Source organism: Bison bison, unplaced genomic scaffold (genome assembly GCF_000754665.1).
Source record: "Bison bison bison isolate TAMUID 2011002044 unplaced genomic scaffold, Bison_UMD1.0 scf7180017864057, whole genome shotgun sequence".
Lineage (NCBI taxonomy): Eukaryota > Metazoa > Chordata > Mammalia > Artiodactyla > Bovidae > Bison > Bison bison.
In genome coordinates this window covers 3169881-3196964 of record NW_011494629.1, presented here as the reverse complement: position 1 = coordinate 3196964, position 27084 = coordinate 3169881, and the positions used below count along the sequence as shown (strand labels likewise).

The window sequence follows — 27084 nt, the reverse complement described above, 5'->3', positions numbered from 1 at the left end:
CATCCAGCCATCTCATCCTCTGTCGTCCCCTTCTCCTCTTGCCCCCAATCCCTCCCAGCATCAGAGTCTTTTCCAATGAGTCAACTCTTCGCATGAGGTGGCCAAAGTACTGGAGTTTCAGCTTTAGCATCATTCCTTCCAAAGAAATCCCAGGGCTGATCTCCTTCAGAATGGACTGGTTGGATCTCCTTGCAGTCCTAGAGACTCTCAAGAGTCTTCTCCAACACCACAGTTACAGAAGCATCAATTCTTCGGTGCTTACCCTTCTTCACGGTCCAACTCTCACATCCATACATGACCACTGCAAAAACCATAGCCTTGACTAGACGAACCTTTGTTGGCAAAGTAATGTCTCTGCTTTTGAATATGCTATCTAGGTTGGTCATAACTTTCCTTCCAAGGAGTAAGCGTCTTTTAATTTCATGGCTGCAGTCACCATCTGCAGTGATTTTGGAGCCCAGAAAAATAAAGTCAGCCACTGTTTCCACTGTTTCCCCATCTATTTCCCATGAAATGATGGGACTGGATGCCATGATCTTCGTTTTCTGAATGTTGAGCTTGAAGCCAACTTTTGCGCTCTCCACTTTCACTTTCATCAAGAGGCTTTTTAGTTCTTCACTTTCTGCCATAAGGGTGGTGTCATCTGCATATCTGAGGTTATTGATATTTCTCCCGGCAATCTTGATTCCAGCTTGTATTTCTTCCAACCCAGCGTTTCTCATGATGTACTCTGCATAGAAGTTAAATAAGCAGGGTGACAATATACCCCCTTGACGAACTCCTTTTCCTATTTGGAACCAGTCTGTTGTTCCATGTCCAGTTCTAACTGTTGCTTCCTGACCTGCATACAAATTTCTCAAGAGGCAGATCAGGTGGTCTGATATTCTCATCTCTTTCAGAATTTCAGTTTCAAAAATAACACTGTAATCATCAACAGGAAATTAATTTAAAAATTTGATCAAAGGAGAAGGATGGAATACAGTATAAGGGACAGGCATAGAAAAATATTATGTAGGAAGTAGCAATTCCTAAAAAACTTTTGAACTGTAGTGTTGGAGAAGACTCTTGAGAGTCGCTTGGACTGCAAGGAGATCAAACTAGTCAGTCTTAAAGGCAATGAAACCAGTCAGACTTAAAGGAAGTCTTAAAGGAAATATTCATTGGAACGACTGATGCTGAAGCTGAAGCTCCAATACTTTGGCCACCTGATGAGAAGAACTGACTCATTAGAAAAGACCCTGATGCTGGGAAAGATTGAAGGCAGGAGGAGAAGGGGACGACAGAGGGTGAGATGGTTGGATGGCATCACTGACTTGATGGGCATCAGTTTAAGCAAGCTCCAGGAGTTGGTCATGAACAGGGAAGCCTGGTGTGCTGCAATCCATGGGGTCACAAAGAGTTGGACACGACCGAGTGACTGAATTCTAAGCAAACTAAAGACCTATCTGAATATTAAATTGTTGACATACTGTTACAGAGAAAACTACTGTGCTTAAGCTATACATCCTCCTTGGAACATATTCAAAGGACAAATAGAACTACCAAAAACATAATAAACTTAATTAAATACTTTTGCTGTTAGTTGTAATAATGGTATACATTTATTACCTTACAAAATAGGTTTATATTGTTGGCAATGTAGAATTTCAACATAAGATAAGTCTACATCAGAAGGATTTCTCTATAATGGTAAATGTTTTTTTCTTTTGTTTTTTTTTTCAATTGGAGGATAATTGCTTTACAATATTGTATTGGCCTCCACCATATATATCAGCCTATAATGGTAAATTTGATTTGGGAATATCAGTATGAACTGTTTTTGTTCTTGTGTGTGTGTGTGTGTGTGTTTAACAAAAATGCATATTTCTGGCAGTCCACTGAAAGGCCTTGAGACTAAAAATACATTTGAAAGAAAGATGCCTGGTGCCCAGACTGGGGCCTCTGAACACTGTTCCCCAGTGAAAGGAGCTAGGGCTCTTTGGAAGAAGGCTGGCATTGGCCTATAGTGGGGAATGTAAAAGTGAGCCATCCAAGATCTCTGGAGGCCTGTCCAAGGACTCAGGAGCCAGCTCGAAGGGCTCCATCAGCTGAAGATGAGACAGTTATTGCAACTGATGGAAACATTCTTAATATATAAAGCCATAAGTTCATATTGAGTCTCCAGAGAAAGAGAGAAGGCCAGAAACAAAGTAATAAAGCAAAAATATTTAGGCACCAACTTCTTTTTTTTTTTCCTGAGACAGCCACTATTAAAATTTTTAAATCTTTTATAGTCTTTTTCATCTGTGGTTAATGCATATGTATAATTTTTTACAATTTTATAAAGATTGGCATAACATTGTATTAGTTTCAAGTATACAACATAATGATTAGATGTGTATGTGTGTGTGTGTGTGTGTGTGTGTGTATGGTTGAAATAATGACCACCATAAGTTAATTTGCATCACCTCACATAGTTACAAATTTGTAACCAACTTCTTACCATGATGGGCAATTTAAAGGAAAGAACAGAGCATTTATCTTACCTTTCAGAGTAAGGAACTTGCCCTTGCTGATAAGAAAATATTATTTACAGAGGAATGTGCTTAGTCGCTCAGTCATGTCTGACTCTTTGCAACCCCATGCATTGTAGCCCATCAAGCTCCTTTGTCCATGGGATTCTCCCAGCGAGAATACTGGAGTGGGTTGCCATTCCCTTCTCCAGGTTACAGAGGAATTCCATTTAACAAATGTGGAAAGAATGACAAAAATAGAAATTCACCATTTTTTTACCCCTAAGGAAATAACAGATGCAAGCAAGAGTCATCATGAGTAAAAAAAAAACCATTGGTTTAGTGGTGGAGGAGAACGGTTATGATGGAGATATCATACCATTGCCACCTATATCCTACCAGAAGTGGGATAATTTATGCCTCCTGATGAAACACAATAAGAACCATATGGCACAACCTAGAAATTATCTTCCCCCCAAAAATTATACTCTGAATATTTTAAAGCCCTCCCCATCCCCACCACTTCCCTATAAACTTGACTCTTTGTTTTATTTTTTAGAAGTTTGTGTTTGGAATTTTAGAGATAGGTAAAAGAATAAAGAGTATAATCTTCAAAGACCAGACCACAGAGCTCAAGGATCTGTTAGCCTCATTGGCTGCACTAAGAATGTGTCCCAGGTTAATCTTGAGACATTCATACTTTTTAGGCAGGGGGGATGACTCAGTCAGCAAACAGAACACTCACAGAAAAATGTGTCCTCAGAAGTGAAGAAACTGAGTTTTAATAAATGTTTTCAGAATTTTGTTTTCAGAAAAATCTAGATAGAAGCAAGCAATTTTAATGTTAGCATACACTTAGGTTTTGTGCTCTACAGATCAGTGTGTTTGAAATCACATATGGAGGTAGGAACAGCACCATAACATGCGGCCTTGAAGTCTCACTTGAAAGTGTCTCTAAGATTCTAGATATTATGTAATCATACTCTATTTTTTTAAAAATTTACATGGAAGTTTGCAAACATAGAAAAGTAGGGAAAAAACTATAATGAATCCTTATGTACTTATTATCATCCAATTTCAACAATCATTAACATTTGCCAGTGTTGTTTGATGCAACCTCTTGTCACTTTTTCTTTAAATTCCAGACATTATGTCATGATCATTTAATCAGATTTTTTCACCCATAACAATTTAAATGGATATTTGAGAAAGTCAAAATTTACCGTATCTTGTTGTTGTTCAGTCTCAGGAAATGCAGTGCTTTCATTTCTTGTACCCCAGGTGGTATAGATTTTAATTCATTATGATCCAGAAACAGCTCTCGCAGAGAATGGTAAGCTCCATAGAAGGAGACTCGGTCTATGCCATCATCCACAAGCTTATTAAATGACAGGTACAAGTATTCCAGGCCTGGTTCCATGTGACCAAACACATAGCCAGGGATGCGTTCGATCTGGTTCCCGATGAGTACGAGGTGCACCAGCGACTTGGGTAGATAGGAGGGGACATGGTAGAGCTTGTTGTAGGAGAGGTCTATTGATTCTAGATTTCTAGAAGAGAGTAAACAGTGTGGGTGCATCAGGGCAGTGACTGTTAGCTCAAAGTTTTGACAAGCCAGTCAGGATGCTTGTCTGCTTTCATGCCAGTGTTTAGTAATGATTCCCAGTGCAAGTGTGGCTATATGACGGCTAGCTGCAAGGTTAGTGCTCTTACCTGGGTAACAGCTACTTGAGTTCCTGTCTTATGGAGAAGCACCAGAGTTGAGAGAGAAGAAACTGATGTCCTAGAGGTAATGCTGAGACCCAAAGAGGGCCCACAAATATCTCTGAGGCATAACTTACATTGGAAATAAAGTCCAAAGTTCTAGCTGACATCAAAACCCTATCCCTACAATCATCTTTGGTTCCAGCAAGGAAGTAGCAGTAAGAGGTCTGTGCATTCTTCTCCCACATTTGATCTGATAACTTGGGATCTGGAACTTGATGTTAGAATGAGGGATCTAGAAAAAGTTGATAACCAATCAGAAGATCTGGGAAATGTGGTGAACTCCCTGGCTTTTTTCAGGAGCCTCACCTGCAGCTTCTGCCCACTGCATGAAGATTTTTCACTTGCTGAAGACTTGGTTGCCCTGCCACTGCCACATCCTGCTATACCTAAAGGGCCCTCAAGGTCTCTTTTCATCTCTGTCCTGCTTCTGAAACATGCCTATCCCCACGATGCTACTCAAATCCCTCATTCCCTCACGACATGACTTCAGATCTGCTCTGATGGCACCTGCTGCTGGGGCCTGACCCTGCTTCCCTGGGTAGCTAATCATCTCCCTCCTGACAGGCAAGGCCTCGACACTTTGCACTTCCCTGAGAGCTACAGCCTGGGACCATTGATTCCTCTCAAGGAAAGTGGGCTCTGTTTTTCCCTTCCTCTATCAGGTCATGCATTCTTCAGTCTCTTTTGTAAGACTTGAGATAGAGAAATAGTATCAAGGAATGAAGACAGTGTGGTATAGAATCTAGTGGTGAGGGAGGAGAAAAAGGGAGAAGGGCAGCTTGCTTCCTTACTGTATTGTTGTTATTGTTGTCTCTAAGTCATCTCTGACTCTTTGTGACTCCATGGACAGCAGCACACCAGGCTTCCCTGTCCTTCACAATCTCCCAGAGTTGGCTCAAACTCATGTGCATTGAGTCAATGTTGCCATCCAGTCATCTTATTCTCTGTTGTCCCCTTCTCCTCTTTCCTTCAGTCTTTCCTAGCATCAGAGTCTTTTCCAATGAGTGGGCTCTTCACATCAGGTGGCCAAAGTATTAGAGCTTCAGCTTTAGCATCAGTCCTTCCAATGAATGTTCAGGGTTGATTTTCTTTAGGACTGACTGGTTTGATCTCCCTGCTGTACAAGGGACTCTCAAAAGTCTTCTCTAGTACCATAATTTAAAGCATAAGTTCTTTGGAGCTCAGCCTTCTTTATGGTCCAACTCTCACATCCATACATGACTACTGGAAAAACCATAGCTTTGACTATACAAATGTTTGTTGACAAAGTACTGTCTCGGCTTTTTAGTATGCTGTCTAGATTTGTCATAACTTTCCTTCCAAAAAGTGTCTTAATTTTCTGGCTTCAGTCACAGTCTGCAGTAATTTTGGAGCCCAAGAAAATAAAATCTGTCATTGTTTCCACTTTTTACCCTTCTATTTGCCATGAACTGATGGGACTAGTTGCCATGATCTTAGTTTTTCAATTAGAGTTTTAAGCCAGCTTTTTCACTCTGCCCTTTCACCTTTATCAAGAGGCTCTTTAGTTCCTCTTCACTTTCTGACACTAGAGTTATATCATCTGCATATCTGAGGTTGTTATTTCTCCCAGCAATCTTGATTCCAGCTTGTGATTCATTCAGCCTGGCTTTTCACATGATGCACTCTGCATATAAGTTAAATAAGCAGGATGACAGTATACAGCCTTGACGTACTCTTTCCCTATTTGGAACCAGTCCATTGTTCCATGTCTAGTTCTAACTGTTGCTCCTTGAGCTGCATCCAGGTTTCTCAGGAGGCAGGTAAGGTGGTCTGGTATTCCCATCTCTTTAAGAATTTTTGTTTGTTGTGATCCACATAGCCAAAGGCTTTAGTGTAGTCAATGAAACAGAAGTAGATGGGGTTTTTGGAATTCCCTTGATTTTTCTATGATCCAACGGATATTGGCAATTTGATCTCTGGTTACTCTTCCTTTTCTAAATCTAGTTTGTACATCTGGAAGTTCTCAGTTCACATACCGTTGAAGCCTAGCTTGTAGGATTTTGAGCATTACCTTGCTAGCATGTGAAATGAGCAAATTGTATGATAGTTTGAACGTTCTTTGGTATTGGAATGAAAACTGACCTTTTCCAGTCCTGTGGCCACTGCTGGGTTTTCCAAATTTGCTGGCGTATTGAGTGCAGCATTTTAACAGCATTCTCTTTTAGGATTTGAAATAGCCCCACTGGGATTCCATCACATCCACTAGCTTTGTTTATAATAATGCTTCCTAAGGCCCACTTGATATCACACTCCACGATATCTAGCTCCAGGTGAGTCACCACACCATCATGGTTATTTGAATCATTTAGACCTTTCTTGTACAGTTCTATATATTCTTGACATCTCTTCTAATCTCTTCTGCTTCTGTTAGGTCCTTGCCATTTCTGTCATTTATTGTGCCCATCTTTGCTTCAAATGTTCCCTTGGTATCTCCAGTTTTCTTGAAGAGATCTCTAGTCTTTCCCATTCTGTTGTTTTCCTCTATTTTTTGCTTTCCCATTCTGTTGTTTTCCTCTATTTTTTTGCATTGTTCACTTCAGAAGGCTTTCCTATCTCTCCTTTCTATTCTCTGGGACTCTGGATTCAATTGGGTATATCTGTCCTTTTCTCCTTTGCCTTTTGCTTCTCTTCTCAGCCATTTGTAAGTCCTTTTCAGACAACTACTTTGCCTTCTTGCATTTCTTTTTGGGGGAATGGTTTTGGTCAACATCTCCTGTGCAGTGTTACAAACCTCTGTCCATAGTTCCTCAAGTACTCTATCAGATCTAGTCCCTTGAATCTATTTGTCACCTCCACTTATAATCATAAAGGATTTAATTTAGGTCATACCCAAATGGCCTAGTGGTTTTCCCTACTTTCTTCAATGTAAGCCTGAATTTTGAAATAAGGAACTGATGATCTGAGCCATAGTCAGCTCCAGGTCTTGTTTTTGCTGACTATATAGAGCTTCTCCATCTTCAGCTACAAAGACTATAATCCTCTCTGCAGGTAGAGGATTATCAAACTTAAAGTTCATGACTGCCTGTGAGGTCAACAGACCAGCACAGTGATCAGACCTTGGGTCATGCTGCTTGGGCTTGGCACTTGTACATTGTAGGTTATCCACAGCAGCAGTGACCATAGCTATCCTAACATCAGTTATATCATGAACAATTTGAACTCTGAAAATAACCAAGTTTTTGGTAGGGGGAGGTTCACTAAGAATGCTGTCATTTTCCTCACTCATTCATTTTCATACCCTGTTTAGTAATGGCAGAGGAAAAGAATTCATCTATGAACATCAAATTGTAGCATGTACTTACTCTTGATTTATCCAGGCTAAAGGAGCAATTCTATTTTCTTCAATTTTATTATAACGTAATCCAATGACATTGATCTTTCTGGTATGATTAAAAGAAATTTCAGTTATTTCTTCAATTTGGTTATTTTCTAGGTATAATTCCTATAATTAAAAGAAAAGACATTTTTCTTCATATTACTTGATATGATAAATATATTCAATTTCACAGAATTAAAATATATTCAGTTTCACAGAATTAAAATCATGTTATAAACTGTTGTCATTAGTGTTAGTTAATGAAAGAGTCTTGCAGCTCTTCCAAATGAGTTAATTTTTTACATTGTCAGATTTTCTAGCTAGCAAAATAAAGTGTACTGTCTGTCATGGTTATGGAATTAAATGAATTTAATTATTTTTAACCATAAAATGATATGATATAGCATATCATGATAATTGTATAAAGCTTTCTAATTTATAAAACTTATTCACATAAATTATTTCATTTGGGCTTCAAAGACCTAGAAACTAAAAAATAGGTAGAAATTATCCCCATCTAGTAGTGAAAAAACTCAGGCCTGGAGAGATGGCAAGGTGTTTGCAAAGTTAAACGGCTGATACATGAGGGAATGCTTGCTGGCCCCAGCTTAGAGTCATCCTGTTTCCTGCCAGTCCATGCTGTCTGTAATTTTTTTAGGCTCACATTTTTAAGGTTTGTTTGTATTATAATTTCTTTAATTAAAAGTTCATTAAGAGCCTTCATTTAACATCAGGGTGAAGTTAGAACTATTAGTAAGTTGTCAGTAGCTAGCTGCCTTCAAGTTAAATTCATTTGACTTTACAAGGAATTTGTCACTCAGAAATCTTGTTGGAATTCAGAAGTATGATTTGTGTATATATATTTGGAGTAATTCCTATTGTCGTAATTTCCCCCTCTTTGTCATTTAATTTTGATATTGTTGGAACTGTGTAAAGTAAATTTTAGTGTTCTGCTTCATACCTATTTAGGGGTGAACTCTTATTAGTGGCTCCTAAACTTGATTGTAGGTTAGAATCACTCGTCAGCTTTTTAAAGTATAAATTCCAACTTAAATTAACAGAGCACACTCATTTATACGTTGAAACTGCACGTGTGAAGTGGTGCATTGAAAGGGTTCAGAGTGTATGTACATGCATGGACAACAGCTCCCAAGAAGCTAGTAAGAGGGTCTTTAGAAAGAGAAACCAGGGATGGGAGTGTCAGACATGGAATGGAGACACACTGCTCTTTTGTACTATTCAAGTGTTGTGTGTGTGTGTTTTACTGTGTGCATGCATTATCTATTTAAAATTTTATTTAAAAAAAAACAAACAATGAATTGTTGACCCCATTCTCCAAAGAACCTGATTTAGCATGTCTGGTATAGGCCCCAAAATCTGTATTTGTTTAGAATCCAAGTAATTCTGAGGTAAAGCTAGGTTATGAGTGCAACCTCAATTTTTACAGTTTTGGTAAATTCTAAATGCCTGTCTTAATCTACAAATAGGAGGAAGAGGAAGCATGGTGGCTGTGTAGCAGCAGTATCAGATTGAGATTGATGGCCCTCTTTTGGCTCACTGGGTTCACAGCCATATGAAGCTTCATCCTGCTGGCTGATTGTTTATGGGACAGAAATAGAGCTCAGAGGAAGTAACCTACGGGTCACCTGGATCTGCTAAACCTCAGTTCTTAATGCGGAATGTCAGGGTGTACACTTAGCAGGGAAGGCCCCACCAGAGTACCCCCATAGTAAAGTGTGTCCTGTGTTGTAGCAAGGGAGACCACACACTTGGGCCGCAGGAAGTCTATCCAGAGGGGACAGACACCGGACAGTGCTAGTCAAAACTAGTAAGCTGTGAGAAGTGAGTGAGGGGTGGACTGCTCAGCAGCCTTCTCTGCAAATCTTGTCCATCCTTACAGGGTCACTGCTAGCCTAGGTGGGCCTCTGAGTGGAACAGACTGAGATGAACATCACATTTCCAGTTTGAGATAGTTTAAACTACTTTGCAAATCAAGGTGCTTTGTCCAAGTTGTACTTTCTGTTTGAACTTTGAGTTCATCTTCCCTATTCTCTCCCCAAGAGCTGTCAGTAAGACCAATTTTCACTTTACCAAGATTCTCTACTAGTAGTAATAATTCTGATTCATAATTTTGTATTGTTTGAAAACAGTACTCAAATTATAATAAATTTTATTTATAGCACCAGAATGACTCAGTTTAATATGCATCACGATAATCTTTTAAAATATATTGTTTGTTTTGTCATTGTGTGCTATATTTAAAGTATAAAACATTATAAAGAAAATATTGGTACCTCAATAGAAGCAGGAAGACCCTGTGGTATAATTCTAAATTTATTTCTTCCCAGACGCAGGTAGGATAGGCTCTTCAAATGTTTGAAAGCTAAGGAATTGACATTGGTTTCACTGAGATTGTTTCCTTCCAATTCTAAAGTGACCAATTGATTTAAGTCTATAAAAAAAAATTATTGTGATATTATGATTTAAAAACATGCAATTTCTATAGGCTTTCAAAATTTCATGTGAGATGTTCACTTTATTTGGACGACTAATGTTATAGCTTCTTTCTTTGAATCCCCCCATAGAGCCTTTTCCCAAGTACTCTTCACATTTGCACAACAAATGTTCAGTTCAGCCAGGACTCAGTGCTGACTGCATGGTTCAGGAGAGACACGCCTGTAGAGAAATCACTGTTGTGTTGTATGATGAAAGTTTGTAACCCTCATACCAAAGCCAGAAAACACCACAGAAAGAAAGAAAATTATAGGCAAATATCACTGAAAAACATATATGCAAAATAACTAACAAAATACTGGGAAACCAAATTTAATAATACATTAAAAGGATCATAAACTGTAATCAAGTGGGACTTGTTTCAGAGATGCTAGAATGGCTTAATATCCACAAATAAATCAGTGTGATACACCACATTAACAAATTGACAAATAAAAGTCATATGATCACCTCAATAGAGGCAAAAAAAGCTTTTGACAAAATTCAATATCCATTTATGTAAAGACTCAACAAAGTGGGTACAGAGGGAACATCCCTCAACATATATGACAAACCTACAGCCAATATCATACTCAAAAGTGAAAAGCTCGAAGCATATCCTCTAAAATCAGGAATAAGACAAGGATGCCCAATCTTACTGCTTTTATTCAACATAATGCTGGAAGTCCCAGCCATAGCAATCAGACAAGGCAAAGAAAGGAATCCAAGTTGGGAAGGAAGAAGTAAAATTGTCACTGTAGACAACATGATACTATATATATAGAAAATTGTAAAGACTGCCTCCAAAAAGCTTTTACAACTAGTACATGAATTCAGTAAAGTTTCAGGATACAAAATTAATACACAGAAATCTGTTGAGCTTCTATACACTGGCAATAAACTATCAGAAAGAGAAATATTAAGAAGACAGCCCCATTTCCAATTGCCTCAAAAAGAATAAAAACTTAGGAATAAATGTAAACAAGGAGGTAAAAGACCTGTACTCAGAAAACTATGAGACACTGATGAAAAAATAATTGAAGGCAACACAGACAAACGGAAAGATATTCCATGTGCATAAACTAGAAGAGTTAATACTGTTAAAATTACTATACTGCCTAAAAAGACAGTCTACAGATTCAGTGCAATCCCTATCAAAATACCAATGGCATTTTTCACAAAACTAGAACACGTAAGTGTAATATTTGTATGGAAGTGCAGAAGATCTCAAATAGCGAAAACAATCGAGAAAGAAGAACAAAGCTGGATAGATCACACTCCCTGTTTTCAGGCTTCGGTAATTGAAACAGTGTGGTACTACCACAAAAACAGACCTGGAGACCAATGGAACAGAATAGAGAGCCCAGAAATAAACCCACTCATTTATGGTCAATTAATCTTTGAGAAAGGGAGTTAAGAATGTACAGTATGGAAAGGAGCGTTTGTATAATGAACAGAAGTCAGAAGAAGGAGGTGGGGGAGCAGGACACCACCCAGAGGTGGCAATGAAGTATTTGCAAAGACAGATAGGTATGAAATGGTGGCATAACCAGGGAGGTACAGAGAGTGTAATGCAATGGGTGGTTCCTTTTTTCAGGACACAAAAGGAGCACTCTTGCCTGGTAAACCCTCAGTCTTTGAACAAGGGAATTACAACAGTAAATTCCCATTGCAGTGTTCACTTCCTGGCAGAGTGAAGCCAGATGGACATTTTGAAAGCATGACTAAAAATTCCACACATTAAGATTGAGCTACCAAGAAAGGCCTTTATACAAACAAGTTTCTTTCTAAATTGTTTCTTCAGGTCTCTGGAGTGGTATGACCAAATCAATTGGAAACTTAGAGGAGAATGGACAGCTTAGCAGTGATGATACCCAGAGGCATCTGAGTCAGACACTCAGGGTGTAACTTTGGAGTTTGTTCAGTGGCCAAAATTTTCAGAATAGCGGATGTTTTCATATTCAATTCGAGTCATGGATATTGCGCTGATACGCTCTGTGCAACTTAGATCCTACTCTTAGGCATGCAGAGAAGTAAGACATAGTCTAAAGTGAAAACAAAAGACACTGCCATCACAAGTACCTCATAGGTTCTAGAACATGACAAGGAGAAGATGGCAGTGTAGACTTGAGGGGTACAGAAGTGTGAGTGGAGCTAGACTCTCAAGATAGAAAGACATATGTAGAAATGGGAGGGTGAGGCAGCCAGGTGAACACATGGAGGTATGAGCCCACATGGTTGTGCTCAGGAGTAGGAAAGAGATCAGCCCTAGAGTGGCCCATCTGTAAGAGAGGATGAAGGTTGTGGAGAAGACAGAGGTAGGCTGGGCAGGGCCTTCATGCACCAGAAAATAGGGTGTGACTTTCCTTCTGGGCAGCGAGAAGCCTCTGGCCAGGGAACAGCATGACAAAATACTAATCTGCTGGTATTTAATGTCAACTGAAGGGCAGAAAGGAAGTATGGAGGCCAATTATTAAATTATGATACATGATTCTATTTCTTTATATAACCAATTCCACAACTAAAGGTACTGAGGATCCAAGCATATTTATCTAGAACATAGCTGAGGTTTGGGAATGGAGAATTTTTTTCAGAGAAAGGTGACAGAAGTAGACTAGTGGTTATTACATGAGCTCACAAGAGAGAGAAACACAATAATGCAAATTCATGATCTTATGCGTTAATGTACAGTCATTCTGAGTGGATAGCCACACGCCATCATTGCTAGAAATGACACCATGATCATGGATTTTGGTTTGTTGTCATCATTAATGAAGACAGGAACATTTTTTAGCATGTCCTGTTTTCTTCTGCTCTCCCCCTTCTAGCTTCACCTTCCCTTTTGACGTTGTTGTTTAGTTATTAAGTCATGTCCAACTCTCTTGCGACTCCACAGACTGTAGCCCACCAGGCTCCTCTGTCCATAGGATTTCCCAAGCAAGAATACTAGAGTAGATTCCCATTTCCTTCTCAAGGGGATCTTCCCGACCCAAGGATCAAACCCATGTCCCCTACATTGGCAGGCAGATTCTTTACCACTGAGCTGCCAAGGAAGCCCCACCTTCTCTTTTAAGACCTTCCTTTTCTCTAGAGTGGGTATGCAGGTCTCCCAGTAGATCCTGGATAGCCTCCTAGCACCTTGGCATAGCATGTATAGCTCTCCGTTGTGTGGTTCCTTCTCATCTTTTCACATCATCTTTTGTTCTTCACTCCTTATCATAGCCTGCATCTAAGATTTATGAAACTGAAATGTTTTTCCCATAGCATCTAGATTGTTTTTTACACTTTTGCATGTATTACTTTCCATGAAGTGCCGTCTTTCCCACTTCCTTGGAACTATACGTTAATATATAAAACCTGGAAAGGTCATGAGGGAGGTAACAGAAGTGCTGCAGGCCACTGATAGTCAGCCCAGGGGCTTCCACCCAGAAAAGCAGTGTCACAGCGCTGGCAGTGGCCTTTGTTTTGGGCTTGCCTTGCTCACTGCCAGCCAGCCTGACCATCCACAACAGTGGGACTCACAGGAGCTGAGGAGCTGCAATGGCTGCAGCAGTTGAAAGAGAACTCAGTACCAAAGGTGCCAACACTGGAGCAGAGCTAAGAAGCCAGTACCGAAGGACCAGCACTGGAGTGGGGCTAAGAACACAGGCTAAACAGAAGAGGAGCCTTCAGGACACAAAGCCTACAGAGGCTTCGCTGGGCAAGATGACAGTGCAGAGCCTCCTCACTGGTCACCTGCAAGGAGCTGAGGCATATGAGGTACTCAGACTGTGGAGATGGGCAGGGGAGGCTAGGTCACCCTGGACCACAGTTAGCCCTCTGGGAATATGGAAACTTTTTCATGAGGGAGAGGTGCATGTGAGTGGAGAAGCAGTTATAGGAATGCGAGAGAATACTTTCCAAACAAGGACTTAAAGCATGCCATTTTGATAGCTCTGCTAGAAATACCATCTCACATGTAGTTCACATGTAGCCCATTAGTACACTTGTCCTAAATTGTGTTCCTTTGGTCTGTTTCACCTCGCAGCTAGAAGTTGAACTTTCTAATGTCTTTTCCATATGACAAAAGCCCTTCAAATTTTGTTTGTTAATGTTTTTCACGTGTACCCTGAAATCCATCTGGAAATAGAGTATTTCCATAACTCTGTCATCCTCAGATTTGGCAATTTTCATTATTGTTTTTTTCCTATCACCAGAAGTGTTTTGTCCTTATGAATTTTTTTGAGGAGTAAATTCCCCATTTTAAAGGAATAAAGGTTGGGTGATCAACACTAACATCATAAGTATAGTTCAGATCAAATAAACAAAAGTTAAGCACTATACCTCTATACCTCAAGAGCTACACTAGACTGGTAGGAAGATAAAAAGAAAAATTAGACAGTCTTTGTCTTAAAGAAGCATATAATCTAATCAACAACATTAGCTAGAATTCTTGAAAAGGCAAATGTAATACTACCTTATTTATCTTGAGTTCATAATATGACAACCTCAGTTATCCAGCTCAGTCCAGAAATAGTCTTAAGAAGAGTGAATTCCAGTTGTATCAAATGAACAAAATGTGGGGCACCTTCACTTCAGCCCATCCATGGGAAAGCCAGGCTGACCTGGCACCCACATACCCATGCACATCATTTGTCTTGCCTTGTGGGGCACGTGCACCTCGATAACACACAAGTGCCAGGAGTGACAGAGCAACTCTCGGGGGAACAAGACTATTAAAGCCAAAGTGACTGCCGTATATAGTGCATGTGCTAAAGTTTATGTTTGCTTTGATTTTAGAATAGCCCCTCAAAACCTCACATCCCCATTTACTTACATTTTATATATGATTCTCATGTGCCAAACCATGACATGTTAAAATAGCAAAATGTTTGGATGTGATGGAATTGTGGATGGGGTATATTGAGCATCTAAGGGTGATAAAGGAGACCATTTAAACAAGCCATGGTTATATCACCATTAACACCATCGTGTTATCACCAATACCAAAAACAGTACAAATATAGGATGAGAACACATGGCTATTTGGGGAATGTTAGTATAACTCTTAGGACATTATGGATTTGTTGTTCAGTTATTGTATTATAAATGATGAAAACCTGAAATCATTGAAAGTTTATTTATAGAATACTTTTTAAAGACAACAGGCAGTTTAAAATACATTTTTTAAAGTTTCACCAATCAATAGTTAAAATAAGTTTTATCAACTTAAATGGTAACATGAACTAAAAACTTTTTATTAGCTATTCATTTAGCAATATTGCAAATAAAATTTCCATACAACTATAGAAGAAAGATTATAAGGACACACGTCATAAAGTCAAATGTTAAGTACCTGATAAACTTTCTTCATCAATAACCTGCAGCTTGTTCTCATTGATTTTGAGTTCTTCTAATGTAGATGGTAGTTCTGAAGGAATCGTTACCAAATTGTTTCCATCCATATTTAAGCGCATTAAATTCTTTAGAAACTTCAATAAAGGCAAATCTCAAAATTACTTTTTTATCTTGTCACAGAAATGCAGTCATATATATTATTTAATAGTCAGTTTGCAGTAGTTACTAAAGTTTCACAAACTTTCAGTTTATTCAGGCTTAGGCATGAATCCCCAATTCTCCCTGCCAGGTAGATGTTGATCCTGTTAATAGCATTTATTCCCTGGTATTTTCAGCAAACCACATTTGGTGATTTTGTATCATACTCATCCATATTTTTACTGTGACTTATATTTTAAGTCATATTTTACTATGACAGGAGAAAGTTCCTATCACCACTGGACCAGCCATATTTTCCTAGATCTTATGTTTTTACCTTCTCAGCAGTAGAGTCAAAATTTATTAAATCATGCAGTAATCTGAATCTGTCATCGATACTAACAATATAGCAGTTTGAATCCTTTCAATGTGTTTGTAAACCTCAGTTTTCTATCTGTACTAAGCAGAAACAGTCATGAAATAGCACTAACTATTGTGGAAATTCATCAAAATTAAATGCCACAAATATCACAAACTATTTCTATATGGTACCCAAACTGTTCTGACAGTCTGGAGAGTGTATATCCACATTTGTAGTTACATGTTTGTTGGCCAGACTAGCCCCCACTACCAAAGTTGCAGAGTGATTTACTTCAAAGATGCTGAAAGTCAATTTCAGCAGTTTGGAAATGAGGTAGAGAATCCCAAAAACAAACAAACAAAAAAAGCAAGTTATTTCCTACAATGTCCTCTTTTTTGATCAAATAGAGAAAATGTACAAGTCCCAAATGTTGTTCTATCAGAAGGACAACTAGCATGAAGCAGGACTCCAGGTCTTTCACATGAATGTGGACACCAAGTGTCTGGAACTCTCTCATCTGCAGCCCAGAATGTAAATAAGAACCAGGAACTAAGCTTGTAAGAGGCCAGTGACTTATCCAAAGAGTGGAAGAAAACCATCCAAGGGGATAAAGTTTGACTTCCTGGCATATAACATATTTTACTTGGGCTTCTTTAACCACACACAATTTTGAGTAATTGTTTGCACACACAAATTCCTCCTTTCTTCTGCCTTTGTTTTTCGGAAAGTCCTTGTTACTCTCTTTTCTCCCTTTTAGAAAAAAAAATTTAGTTAAATCTGATTCTTTCCAAAGTTTACTCTATGCTTTTCTCTTTCCCTCTCTGCCCAACCTATCCCCAAGCTAATTTTCTTCTGAGCCTCTTTGTTCTTGCAGAACCCTACCTGCTGAAGTATTCTTTACCAGATTTTGCAGACTGCACAAAATAAGGAAGTTTTGTCTTGCTGGCCTGAAAATGTTAACAGTTTCTAAATAAGCTCTCCTTTTTCCCCAGAAATACCTCACATACTAAGAGACCATATTTCAACATGTTTCCAGGTACTTGGGAAGAAACTCTTCCATAAATTCTAAACATTAGTTTTGTCATTGATGCAACTGTGGGTGCGTTAAGGACAAAGCATAGAAAAAACAGAAATTTGTAAAACAACCAAGTATATTCAAGATATAACTTGGGTACAGTTTAGGGATATCAGAGAAGAAAATTTCTTTGACAAAAACTCCTTTAAAACATTTTACTGGGACTTCTTTGATGGTGCAGTGAATAAGAATCCACTTGCCAATACAGGGGATATAGGTTCAATCCTGGTCCAGAGAGATCCCACATGCTGCATGGCAACTAAGCCCATGCACCACAACTACTGAGCCTGTGTTCTAGAGCCTTGAACCACAGCTGCTGAGCCCATGTGCTGCAGCTGCTGAAGTTCGCATGCCTACAGCCTGAGCTCTGCAACAAGAGAAGCCAGCACACCACAACAGAGTAACCCCTGCTCACTGCAACTAGAGAAAAGCCTACATGCAGCAACAAAGACCCAGTGCCACAACAAAAAAGAACATACTTTTCTTTCCTTCTCCATCTCCACCCATTATCAGTACAGTTAATGAGAAAGCCATCCAAGTGGACTTTTAGAAATCATAGTACATATTTACCTTGAATGCTTTTGGACCTATGGCTGAAGAGGTGATATTATTTTTGCTCAGATCAAGCCTTTCCAAATTCGGTAATCCATTAAATGCTTCATCCGGAATGGAGGTGATGGAATTGTCTAGGACACACAGCAATTATGTTTTAGGCCTATGTGCCTGTAAATACATATATACATGTACATGCATAGATAGCAAAAGAGAGCTTTATCTAGAGGAAAACACAGTCCTTAGAGCAAGGACAGTGTTATATAATAAATGAGTATTTAGAAAAAAATAAAAGACTGAGACTAGACTATTATATGCGGTCAAAATTTTCACTCTGAGGACCTGTCTTGCTGTAGTACATCATGTTTAGATGAAACTGCTTAAAACAGCCAGAATGTGGGTTGCCAGACAATTCTGTTAGCAATATGCATTTTACAACAAAGATGTGTTGTGGAAGGTACTATAGAAACTGAATTTTATAGTTCTTCATATTTTCCTATTGACACTTCTTAGACTCTGGACCAGAAATATTTTTTAATGAAATCTTGGGCAAGTAACTTACCTTCTCCAAGCATCAGTTTGCTCTAAATAAGAAGTTTGAGGAGATTATTTCTCAGATTGCTACCAGATCTAATGTTAAAATTCTATGACTTCAATCTATAGAAGTTCCTGCATGCTTTAATTTATGGGGTTTTGTTTGACATTTAGTTAAATATAGTAGTCAGTGATTTTATACCCAGAGAATGAGCTTAACAGAAATGGTGGTGGTTTAGTCGCTAAGTCGTGTCCAACTCTTGTGACCCCATGGACTGTAACCTGCCAGGCTCCTCTGTCCATGGGATTCTGCAGGCAACAATACTAGAGTGGGTTGCCATTTTCCTTCTCCAGGGTACCTTCCCAACCCAGGAATTGAACCCACGTCTCCTGTGGCTCTTGCATTGCAGGTCAGTTCTTTACCACTGAACCAATAGGGAAGCCCAAGAAATGGTGAGTACTATAAAAACCATGTGGTAGCTTTCTTATAAAACCAGGATAGTGTAACTGAGCACACATCATCTTTTGTAAGATTTTCTACCTTCACAGATTAATAGTTTGTCTAATGGCAGAGCACACCTAGCAGTTAGGCTACAGAAGGAGGGGGCATTGCTAAAAAAGGAAGCTCTCAGCATAAGAGTAATTCCTTAGGAGATCATATAAGCCTAGCATCAGGAAGGCCATAATACCTGAAGTGTCCTATTGTAAACTGGCTGTCCTGACTAAGGAGTCAGGCTGTGTCAGTTGAGTATTTATATGATCATTTATTATTTCTATGGTAGTTTATTTCTGTTACTTCTCCCAAGACACGTCTGAAACCCCACTCAGATTCTCTCAGCCCTCCATCTTAAGAGCCATGCCCAGCGTGGCCTTATCGCCAAGACTCGTTCACTGTCCCAGTCTCCACACCAGCCAGCCTCACACACATATCTGTCCTGCCGGTCCTCTACTCAGAGCTCTTCTTGACCCTTTAAGAACATGAGCAAACGGTCTGGATCACGTCATGCCTACCAAGTAGCTAAAATCAGGGGGAAAGCAACAGGGACGCTGTGATATTGCTGGAAGGAGTCTCACAGCCATTTTAAGGAAGTCTGGCCATTTCTTATAAAGGTAAACCTGCTTTTACTGTATCATTCAGCAATCCACTCCTGGGTATATGCCCTAGGAAAAAGAAAACTTAAGTCCACACAAGCATCCATATATGGATCTTTATAGCAACTGTTGCATAATTGCCCCAAACTGGAAATAATCCAGATGTCCTTCACCTGGTACGTGTGGTCCATCCAAACAATGGAATGCCACTCAAAAGTGAGGAGGAGCAAGTTGTTGATAAACACAAGAACCTGAATAGCTCTCAGAAGTTTTATGGTAAGTGAAAGAAGTCCAACTGAAAAGGCTCCACACTGTATGCATTTCTGTGGCATCCTAGAAAAGCTACTCTAGAGACAGAAAACATCAGGGCTGGTGAAAGAAGGGACATGAGAGAATTTGGTGAGGTGATGAAAATGTTATACCTTGAATGTGTGACTGTATGACTATGCATTTGCCAAAACTTAAAGAATAACACGCTAACAATTTTTTTACTGAATATAACTTATACCTCATAAAGCTGATTTTAGAAAAAAAGTCAATGGGACATCATGATTTGATTTGGAGGAATTTGCATTATACCTGATGGTGCTTTTCTGTAGTAAACACCTATCTCTTCTGCAAAGTTTTTATGTTTGAAGATTGTGAAATTAATCTGTTGGGGTCCATTTATATTATGAAATTATAATATCACATTCATAGGGCAATGAGAGGTAACCACAGAATCAAACAGACATCCACATCTTACCTATGAGCTCCAGACTTGTAATCTCTGGTGCTGTTAGCGGTGGTATTTGTGTGAGGTCAGCGCTGATACAGGAGATGGTTTTGTAGGACAGAGAGCACATGCTTGGCAGAGACGGTATGCCTCTGGGGGTAGCTGGGATTGGGAGTCGAGGGGGCATCCTGAACGTGTCTCCTCTGATGGTCTCATCCTCATCCTCATCGTCATCGTCTTCCTCCTCATCGTCATCGTCTTCCTCCTCCTCATCGTCGTCTTCCTCATTCTCCCTTGCTGGGTTTCTGTGTTGATGGGCCTGCCTTCCCTCCTCTTCAGGCCTCTGCGCTTTCCCTTCTCTGCTCTGTCCCTCATTGATAGGTCTCCCCCAGTCTCCAGGTCTAAAAGTCTTTTTCTTTTGCTCCCTATTTTCATCTTGTTTGACTTCTTCATCCTCCTCAAGTTGAAGTTCCTCTTTTCTCAGTGCTCGATTCATTTCCACCCAAGGAGGTGACTGTTGCTTATGAGGTAAATTGGTAGGTTCTCTTTGTTCTGAAGAATCACCAGAAAATTCAGTTCTGTCATTTAATGCTGTACCACTGAGTAGCAAATAGGAGGCTACTGACCACGAAATAAGACAGCAAGGGCAAGTTGTGGTATTAATGAAAGGAAAAATCATAGTGAAAATTAGGTTAGTAAATATTATTCCCTCCAGGAATATGAGTGCAATTTAAACATGAAATGCATTTGTAGTCTTTGCTTGAATAATTTTAGTAGAAATAAATGAATGTTATTTGTGTTTTGTAAGATGTTATAGGCAATTCTTGTTTGCTTTATGAGCCTTATTTTACTAAGGTATCATGCTATCTGATGACTAAAGAGGGAATAATATTACCATATGTTACAAAATGGTAAGCAGTCCTATTGTGAGATTATAAAATAATCAGATGTGATGCCTTTATAATAGATACTGTTCAGTTAATTGGGGTTATTGATAATGTAAGAATTTGTACACTGTCAGACATAAAAACATGAAGCAGGTGTATATTTTACTTGTTTATGATAATGAAATCGGCTTTTATTATATTTGTCTGATTTTCTTTCAGCTCCATGTGCCTAAAAGTATCCTCTGAAATTCAGAATTATAGAAAATCATCTTCTCTTTTCCTCCCAGACTCTGTACTTAAATCATGTTTACTGCTTGAGATCTATGGAAGATGTCCTGTTTAAATGATACTTTCTTAACCTAGACATATGCATAGAGTATTTTTTTATTATTTCATGATGATAACATAATATATTATAGTAGAAAGTTTATCTACATTTGTATTTAATTGTTATTATCTTTGGCAGAGAGCAGGGAAGACTTGACACAGACCAGACCCTCTGAATGAAGAGTTTTTAAGGGAAAAATAAGCTCAGTACATAGATTTTCTTTCATCAAAATATAAAAATTTACTTAATCATTTCCATGATCTTATTTAATACCATACATAAATCACCCCAAAAAAGAACTCAAAATGTAATTATTTGAAATAATTACTTGAAATTTCAATTCAGTATATATTATAAAGTCTGTGAGTTATTTTTTTCACATCTCTTGACAAACATGCAAAAGGAGAATAGGAAAAAATTAGCAAAAGGAAACTAAAGCTATCATATTGAAACATTTAAAATCTTTCCTGTGTATCCAAGTTTATTTTTCCAAAATAACCACAGTATTTTTCAAGAACAGTAGTTCAAGTTTTGAAAAATATCTGAGCATTTCTGGATCTTGCCTTTATAAACCTTGTGTTTCATCTCCCAAGGTGTCAGTTTCATTAAACACTTTTATTTTCTAACACTTTTTTAAAAGTTATATTATCTTAGTAAAACAATTGGTGCTTAGTCACTCCATTGCATCCGACTCTTTGCAACCCTTTGGACTGTAGCACACCAGGCTTCTCTGTCCATGGGATTTTCCAGGCAAGAATACTAGAGTGAGTTGCCATTTCCTCCTCCAGGGAATCTTCCCAACCCAGGGATCAAACCTGCGTCTCCAGTGTCTCCCGCATTGCAGGCGGATTCTTTACCCAATGAGCCATCAGAGATTCTCAAAGCAGTTGGTACTGTACACCAAATACAGTTCCTAAATGTCCTGAAGTTCTTCTTGGAAGGAGACTTACGTGGATAGCTACCCTGTGATCATCCTGTGTGTGTGGAAACAGTCTACCTTAATCATAGGCAATAGAAAACATCCCTATTCCCTATCCCTTCCCATCAAATTATCTAACACACATTTATTTCATAAGCTACTGACTAGGCTTTTCTTGAAGGAATCCTGAGCCTCCTTCTTGAGAGTCCTCTGCCCCATCAGTCTCATAGGATAAGGGACAGTGAGCAGCCAACAAAACCTCATAGCATATAATCTTTCTCTGCACAGCAGTACCACAAAAGAAAGCCACTGCTCTTGGGCCATGGCCTTTATTTCCCAAGGATTACCTGAGCAGTAATAACTGCACATAGACTGAGAGAATTGGGCTTTATTCTCTCTAGATGCAAGCCCCTCCCCACTTTCTTCACCCTGAGTTCTTTATTTGGGTTGATAACTGTAGGTACATTGAGTTGAATTGAGACGACGCATATAAGGAACTAAACAGAGCTCTTCACACCTACTAAGAATGTGGGAGCTGTTTACTGTGTAAATTCTGTCACTCCATCTGTAAGGCTGAGAGTCAAATGTGGAATGTGATCTAAAACTCTAAAACCACTGTCTTTTATTTCTGTCCTCTGATATAATCTCCCAAGTAATTTCCTTGTTTGTCATCACTGTGCCAGTATTTAAGTACCCTGCTGACTAGTTTATCATAATTTAAATTTTAAGATAAGGACTTCTGTGGTGGTCCAGTGGCTCAGACTGCACTCCCAGTGCAAGGGGCCCAGGTTTGATCCCTGGTCAGGGAATTAGATCCCACACACTGCCACTAAGAGTTTGCATGCCATGACTAAAAAAGATCCCTCATTGCAGGAGCAAAGACTAAAGAACCCACCTGCTGCAACTAAGACCTGGCACAGCCAAATAAGCAAGTATTTTTTTTAAAAAGAAATATCCTTTAAAAAAATAAAATTTAAGGTAGTGATGAAATAAAAGCAAATGAAAGTTAAAGACTAAATCACATGTGATATTTTGTTTGGGCTAAATATTTGTACCAGTATCAGAGCAGACAGGGCAGCATTCTCCTTCAGGTATAATTGTTTGGGGGCACATCTGAGGGTGGCACTTGGTCTCATCACAAAGCACTTTTCCATTCAAGCAGAGGCAGGTAGTACAGGGCTCCGGAGACCACACAGCTTTGTTATACATGATCATCCCATTTGCCAAACAGTGTCCTTTCTTTCCTAGAAGAGAACAGTAACATTTAAATTCCTTCTCTGATCACTAGCACCTTTGAATGGAAGTGAGCCCAATGTGAAGCCCAGAGTGATAGAGCCACACAAGAATAACATTATATGTTCATTCATACATAGGGTAAAAGTATCTTACATATGTAACCCCTTGAAGTGCTTTTCACATGTACTCTCAAGCCCTCTTACTTCTCTGAGTGGACCTCCTCATGGTAACTTGACTCTAAATTGTGCTTTTCATCCTGCATCTGTCAGGATGGCTGAGCTATTATAATGGCGACAAATAATCCTCAAATCTCAGTTATTTCTTGTTCATGCTGGATATCCAATGTAGATATTGTTTGTCGAGACAAACGATAGGCTTCGTCTCCAAGCAGGCTACCCTGCTGGCCACAGCAGTGGGAATATGAGGTTGCAAATAACACACAAGCTCTAAATGTATCTAATTACATTGAACCAAGGCAAATTATATGGCTACATCTAACTTCAGAAGAGAAAAAGCAGTATAGTTCCATAACATGCCAGAGAGCAGAGAACCAGAACAGCACTAATGATGAGCCAGCCCACACTGTACCCTTCTCAGTGTGCAGATGGAGAGGTGAAATTAGGCTATGTGCCTGTGGTGCTTCTGGCATTGAAGTCTCAATAATACATTGCAGCTATCTCTGGTTTTAGAATTGTTGTGTTGTTGAAATACAGTTCTAATACCCTTTTAAAGTGCACAGTACAGTGGGTTTTAGTATCTTATTCTCTCCTCATACATGGATAAGTGTGCCAACTAAGCAGGCCATTAGACAGCCAATTTGAATATTAGAGGTGATGTTTTCCTTCTAATCCTAATGTTAGTCCTGATAACTCTTCTCCATTTGATGAGCCACTGTCCCCTCAAGTGAGAGCTCACATTTGTCTCCTTCTCTCCCTCACCACTGTGTTAGCCCTATTCATCTCTAGGTTTATATGCAAGGGAACAGGAATTCAGATAGAAACTTGTACACAAATATTCATAGCTGTCCTATTCACAGTAGCCAAAAGGTGGAAACAGCACAGTTATATCCATCAGTGGATGAAAGGATAAACAAAACGTGGTGTTTCTCTGCAGTGAAATATTATTCAGCCATAAAAAAGAATGAAGTACATACTACATGAATGAACCTTGAAAACATTAGGCTGAGTGAAAGCAGTCAGACACAAAAGGCTACGTATTATAGGCTTCCTTTCATATTAAATATACAGAATAGACAAATTCATAGAGACAGAAAGATTAGTGATTGCCAGGGACTTGGTGGGGAGGGGTGGGAAAAGAAAATGGGGAGTAAGTGCTTAATATGTATGCAGTTCTCTTTTAGGGTGAAGAAAATGTTCAGGAACTAGGTAGTGGTGATGGTTGTACAATATTGTGAATATACTAAATGTCACTGAATTGTACACTGTATAATGGTTAAATGATAAGTTTTATGTTATGTGTGTTTTATCACAATTTTTTAAAAGTCTGTTTTCCAGACCACTGGAAAACATTTTAGGACAATTTAGAAATGTTTAGTATACATTGTTTGTACTTTATACACATCACCATATATTGTATATTTTTAAAACAGATTTGAGATCACATTATGGATACTGCTTTTCAGTCTTTTTATTTTCTGTTATTATAGCTTAGATATCTTTCCACATAATTAGAGAAATTGACTTCATCATTCTTTAAGAGTTGTGGGTACACTATAATTATCATTTTAGATTCCCTGCCTTGAGACTCTTTCTTCTCTCCAATCATGTTGTAAATATGACCTAAATTGTCTATTTTCATCATAATTGTATGTTATTTCTGTTAGCTTCATGGAAATAACATCATTTAAAAGTATTTGGTTCTCTTAAGACAAATATGAAGTATTGGTCACAGAACATTATGTGGTGATATTTTCTTTTGTCTTCTGAGAGTTTTATGTAATGATAACATACGTAAAATATAATTACTTTTTCCTTCCAAACCTGGAAAAATGCGGACCATTACATATTAGTGTTTAAAATGCCTAGTTGAAATCTTTGGAAGAATTTCCAATCTTTTCAAACTTTAAAAATTCAGGAAAAAAATTCTGTAATTTGATCTATATAAAATAAATTCAGTGGCTTAACTTCATATTTGTTTGAAAATATTTAATAGCCATGAGTTCATAGACTCATTTGAATCATTTATTTCTATATCCTAGATAACCTATCATGATAAATGACATGTATATTACTATAGTAGGATTACAACTATTTAAAATACATGGCATAGTAAACAGACTGGAAATAATAAACCAAATAGTAAGTATGGTTTTATAAATATAGTTGTGGAATAAGTAATGTTTTTCTTTTTTCCAATAATTTTATAAGTATATTCTATAAATGATTTTTTAATTACTTCAAAATTTATCTTTATAGATTAAATTAAAAGATAATAACTTGAGTTTTTAAAAATTTTCTTCATGGAGCTTCTCTCTCTCTTCCTCTCTCCTACTATTTGCTTACCTGGTAACACATTATAGCTTGATTCTACTCCAGGAACACTTAAAAAAGATTCAAAATTTTCCTCAATACTGTAATCCAAGTTAATTATGGGAAGTTTTGCTGCAGGTGTAACTGTCTTCATCTGCTGAATTCCAGGCTGTCTAACAGATCTGTGGGTGGACAAGGAACTTTTTCTCAGTCTTCTATGATACATCTTCCTTCTTTGCCTCCTAGAAGTTTCTTCATTTTGTCCAAAGTCAGTTTGAAAAATGAGAAGCAGAAGAAAACAATACAAGCTTGAAAACTTCATGCTTTCTTTTTCACCATTTGATTCCTAGGATGAAAATGAAATGGAATTTTGGAGTTAGTGACTAAATTTTTTACCTCTGAAAATTGGCTTATAATTGCCTATATCCCTCAGCAGCAAGTCTCTGAGAAATAAAACATAGATATATGGGCTCAATGCTATACTATTATTGCCAAGTCAGAATTTAGAATTTTTCTGTCAGAATCAAAGGTTTTTGTTTTGGTTTGGCTGCACTGGATCCTCGTTGCTGCATGCAGGCTTTCTCTAGTTGCAGGTGAGCGGGGGCTACTGCTCATTACAGTGCACAGGCTTATCATTGCATTGGCTTCTCTTGTGGCGAAGCACAGGCTCGAGGTGCTCAGGCTTCAGTAGTTCCAGCACACGGGCTCAGTAGTTGTGGCGTGCAGGCTCTAGGGAAGGCTCTGGGGAGGCTGTGGCTCGTGGGCTCTAGAGCACCAGCCCAGTAGTTGTGGGATGCTGGGTTAGTTGCTCCTCGGCATGTGGAATCTTCCTGGTCCAGGGATCTAACCCATGTCCCCTGTATTGGCAGGCAAATTCTTACCCACTGTACCACTATGGAAGTCCAAAGAAATTTTAGTATTTTATCTTTATCTTTATAGACCAGGCATGAGCAAACTTCTGTCTATAAAGAACCAGATAGTAAATATTTTAGGTTTTACAGGCCGTGCATTCTTTGTCATAACTACTCCACTCAACTCTTGTAATATGGAAGTAGACAATATGTACGCAAGTGGGTATGGCTGTGTTCCTATAGAACTCTATTTCCAAAAACAGGCAGTGAGTCAGACTTAGCCCCTACAGTAATTTGCCAGCCCCTTTCTGGACCGCTGTGTTGTAGGTTTCCAGAGGTTACTTGGGAGATTTCTCTCCACTTGTCTGCCAAGTCATTCTGTGACTAACGTCATCCGAAACTTATTTTCCCAGCTCTTCTATTCTATTCTTTTATTGTTATAATTTTCTTTGTTGGGAAGGAAGCAGCATAATTTCATCAT

General features: G+C 38.6%; 2 protein-coding genes across 3 annotated transcripts in view; one reads left to right on the top strand and one right to left on the bottom strand.

Annotated features, from left to right (window-relative positions):
• CENPP (centromere protein P) overlaps positions 1–27084 on the top strand; it is a 233056-nt gene that overhangs the window by 156893 nt on the left and 49079 nt on the right. The window lies entirely within an intron of this gene.
• The window catches only part of ECM2 (extracellular matrix protein 2, female organ and adipocyte specific), a 43665-nt gene that overhangs the window by 5564 nt on the left and 11017 nt on the right, over positions 1–27084 (bottom strand). Inside the window, exons 2-9 of one of the 2 annotated variants that reach the window (XM_010835986.1) lie at positions 25786–26098; positions 23083–23271; positions 19924–20514; positions 17571–17686; positions 15425–15560; positions 9891–10048; positions 7583–7722; positions 3716–4042 (exon numbers count right to left, since the gene is read on the bottom strand). In XM_010835986.1, the coding sequence (XP_010834288.1) occupies positions 3716–4042; positions 7583–7722; positions 9891–10048; positions 15425–15560; positions 17571–17686; positions 19924–20514; positions 23083–23271; positions 25786–26074 (1946 nt within the window). In that variant the 5' untranslated portion in view covers positions 26075–26098. The remainder of the gene's footprint in view (positions 1–3715; positions 4043–7582; positions 7723–9890; positions 10049–15424; positions 15561–17570; positions 17687–19923; positions 20515–23082; positions 23272–25785; positions 26099–27084) is intronic. The other variant, XM_010835987.1, reaches the window with a different exon arrangement.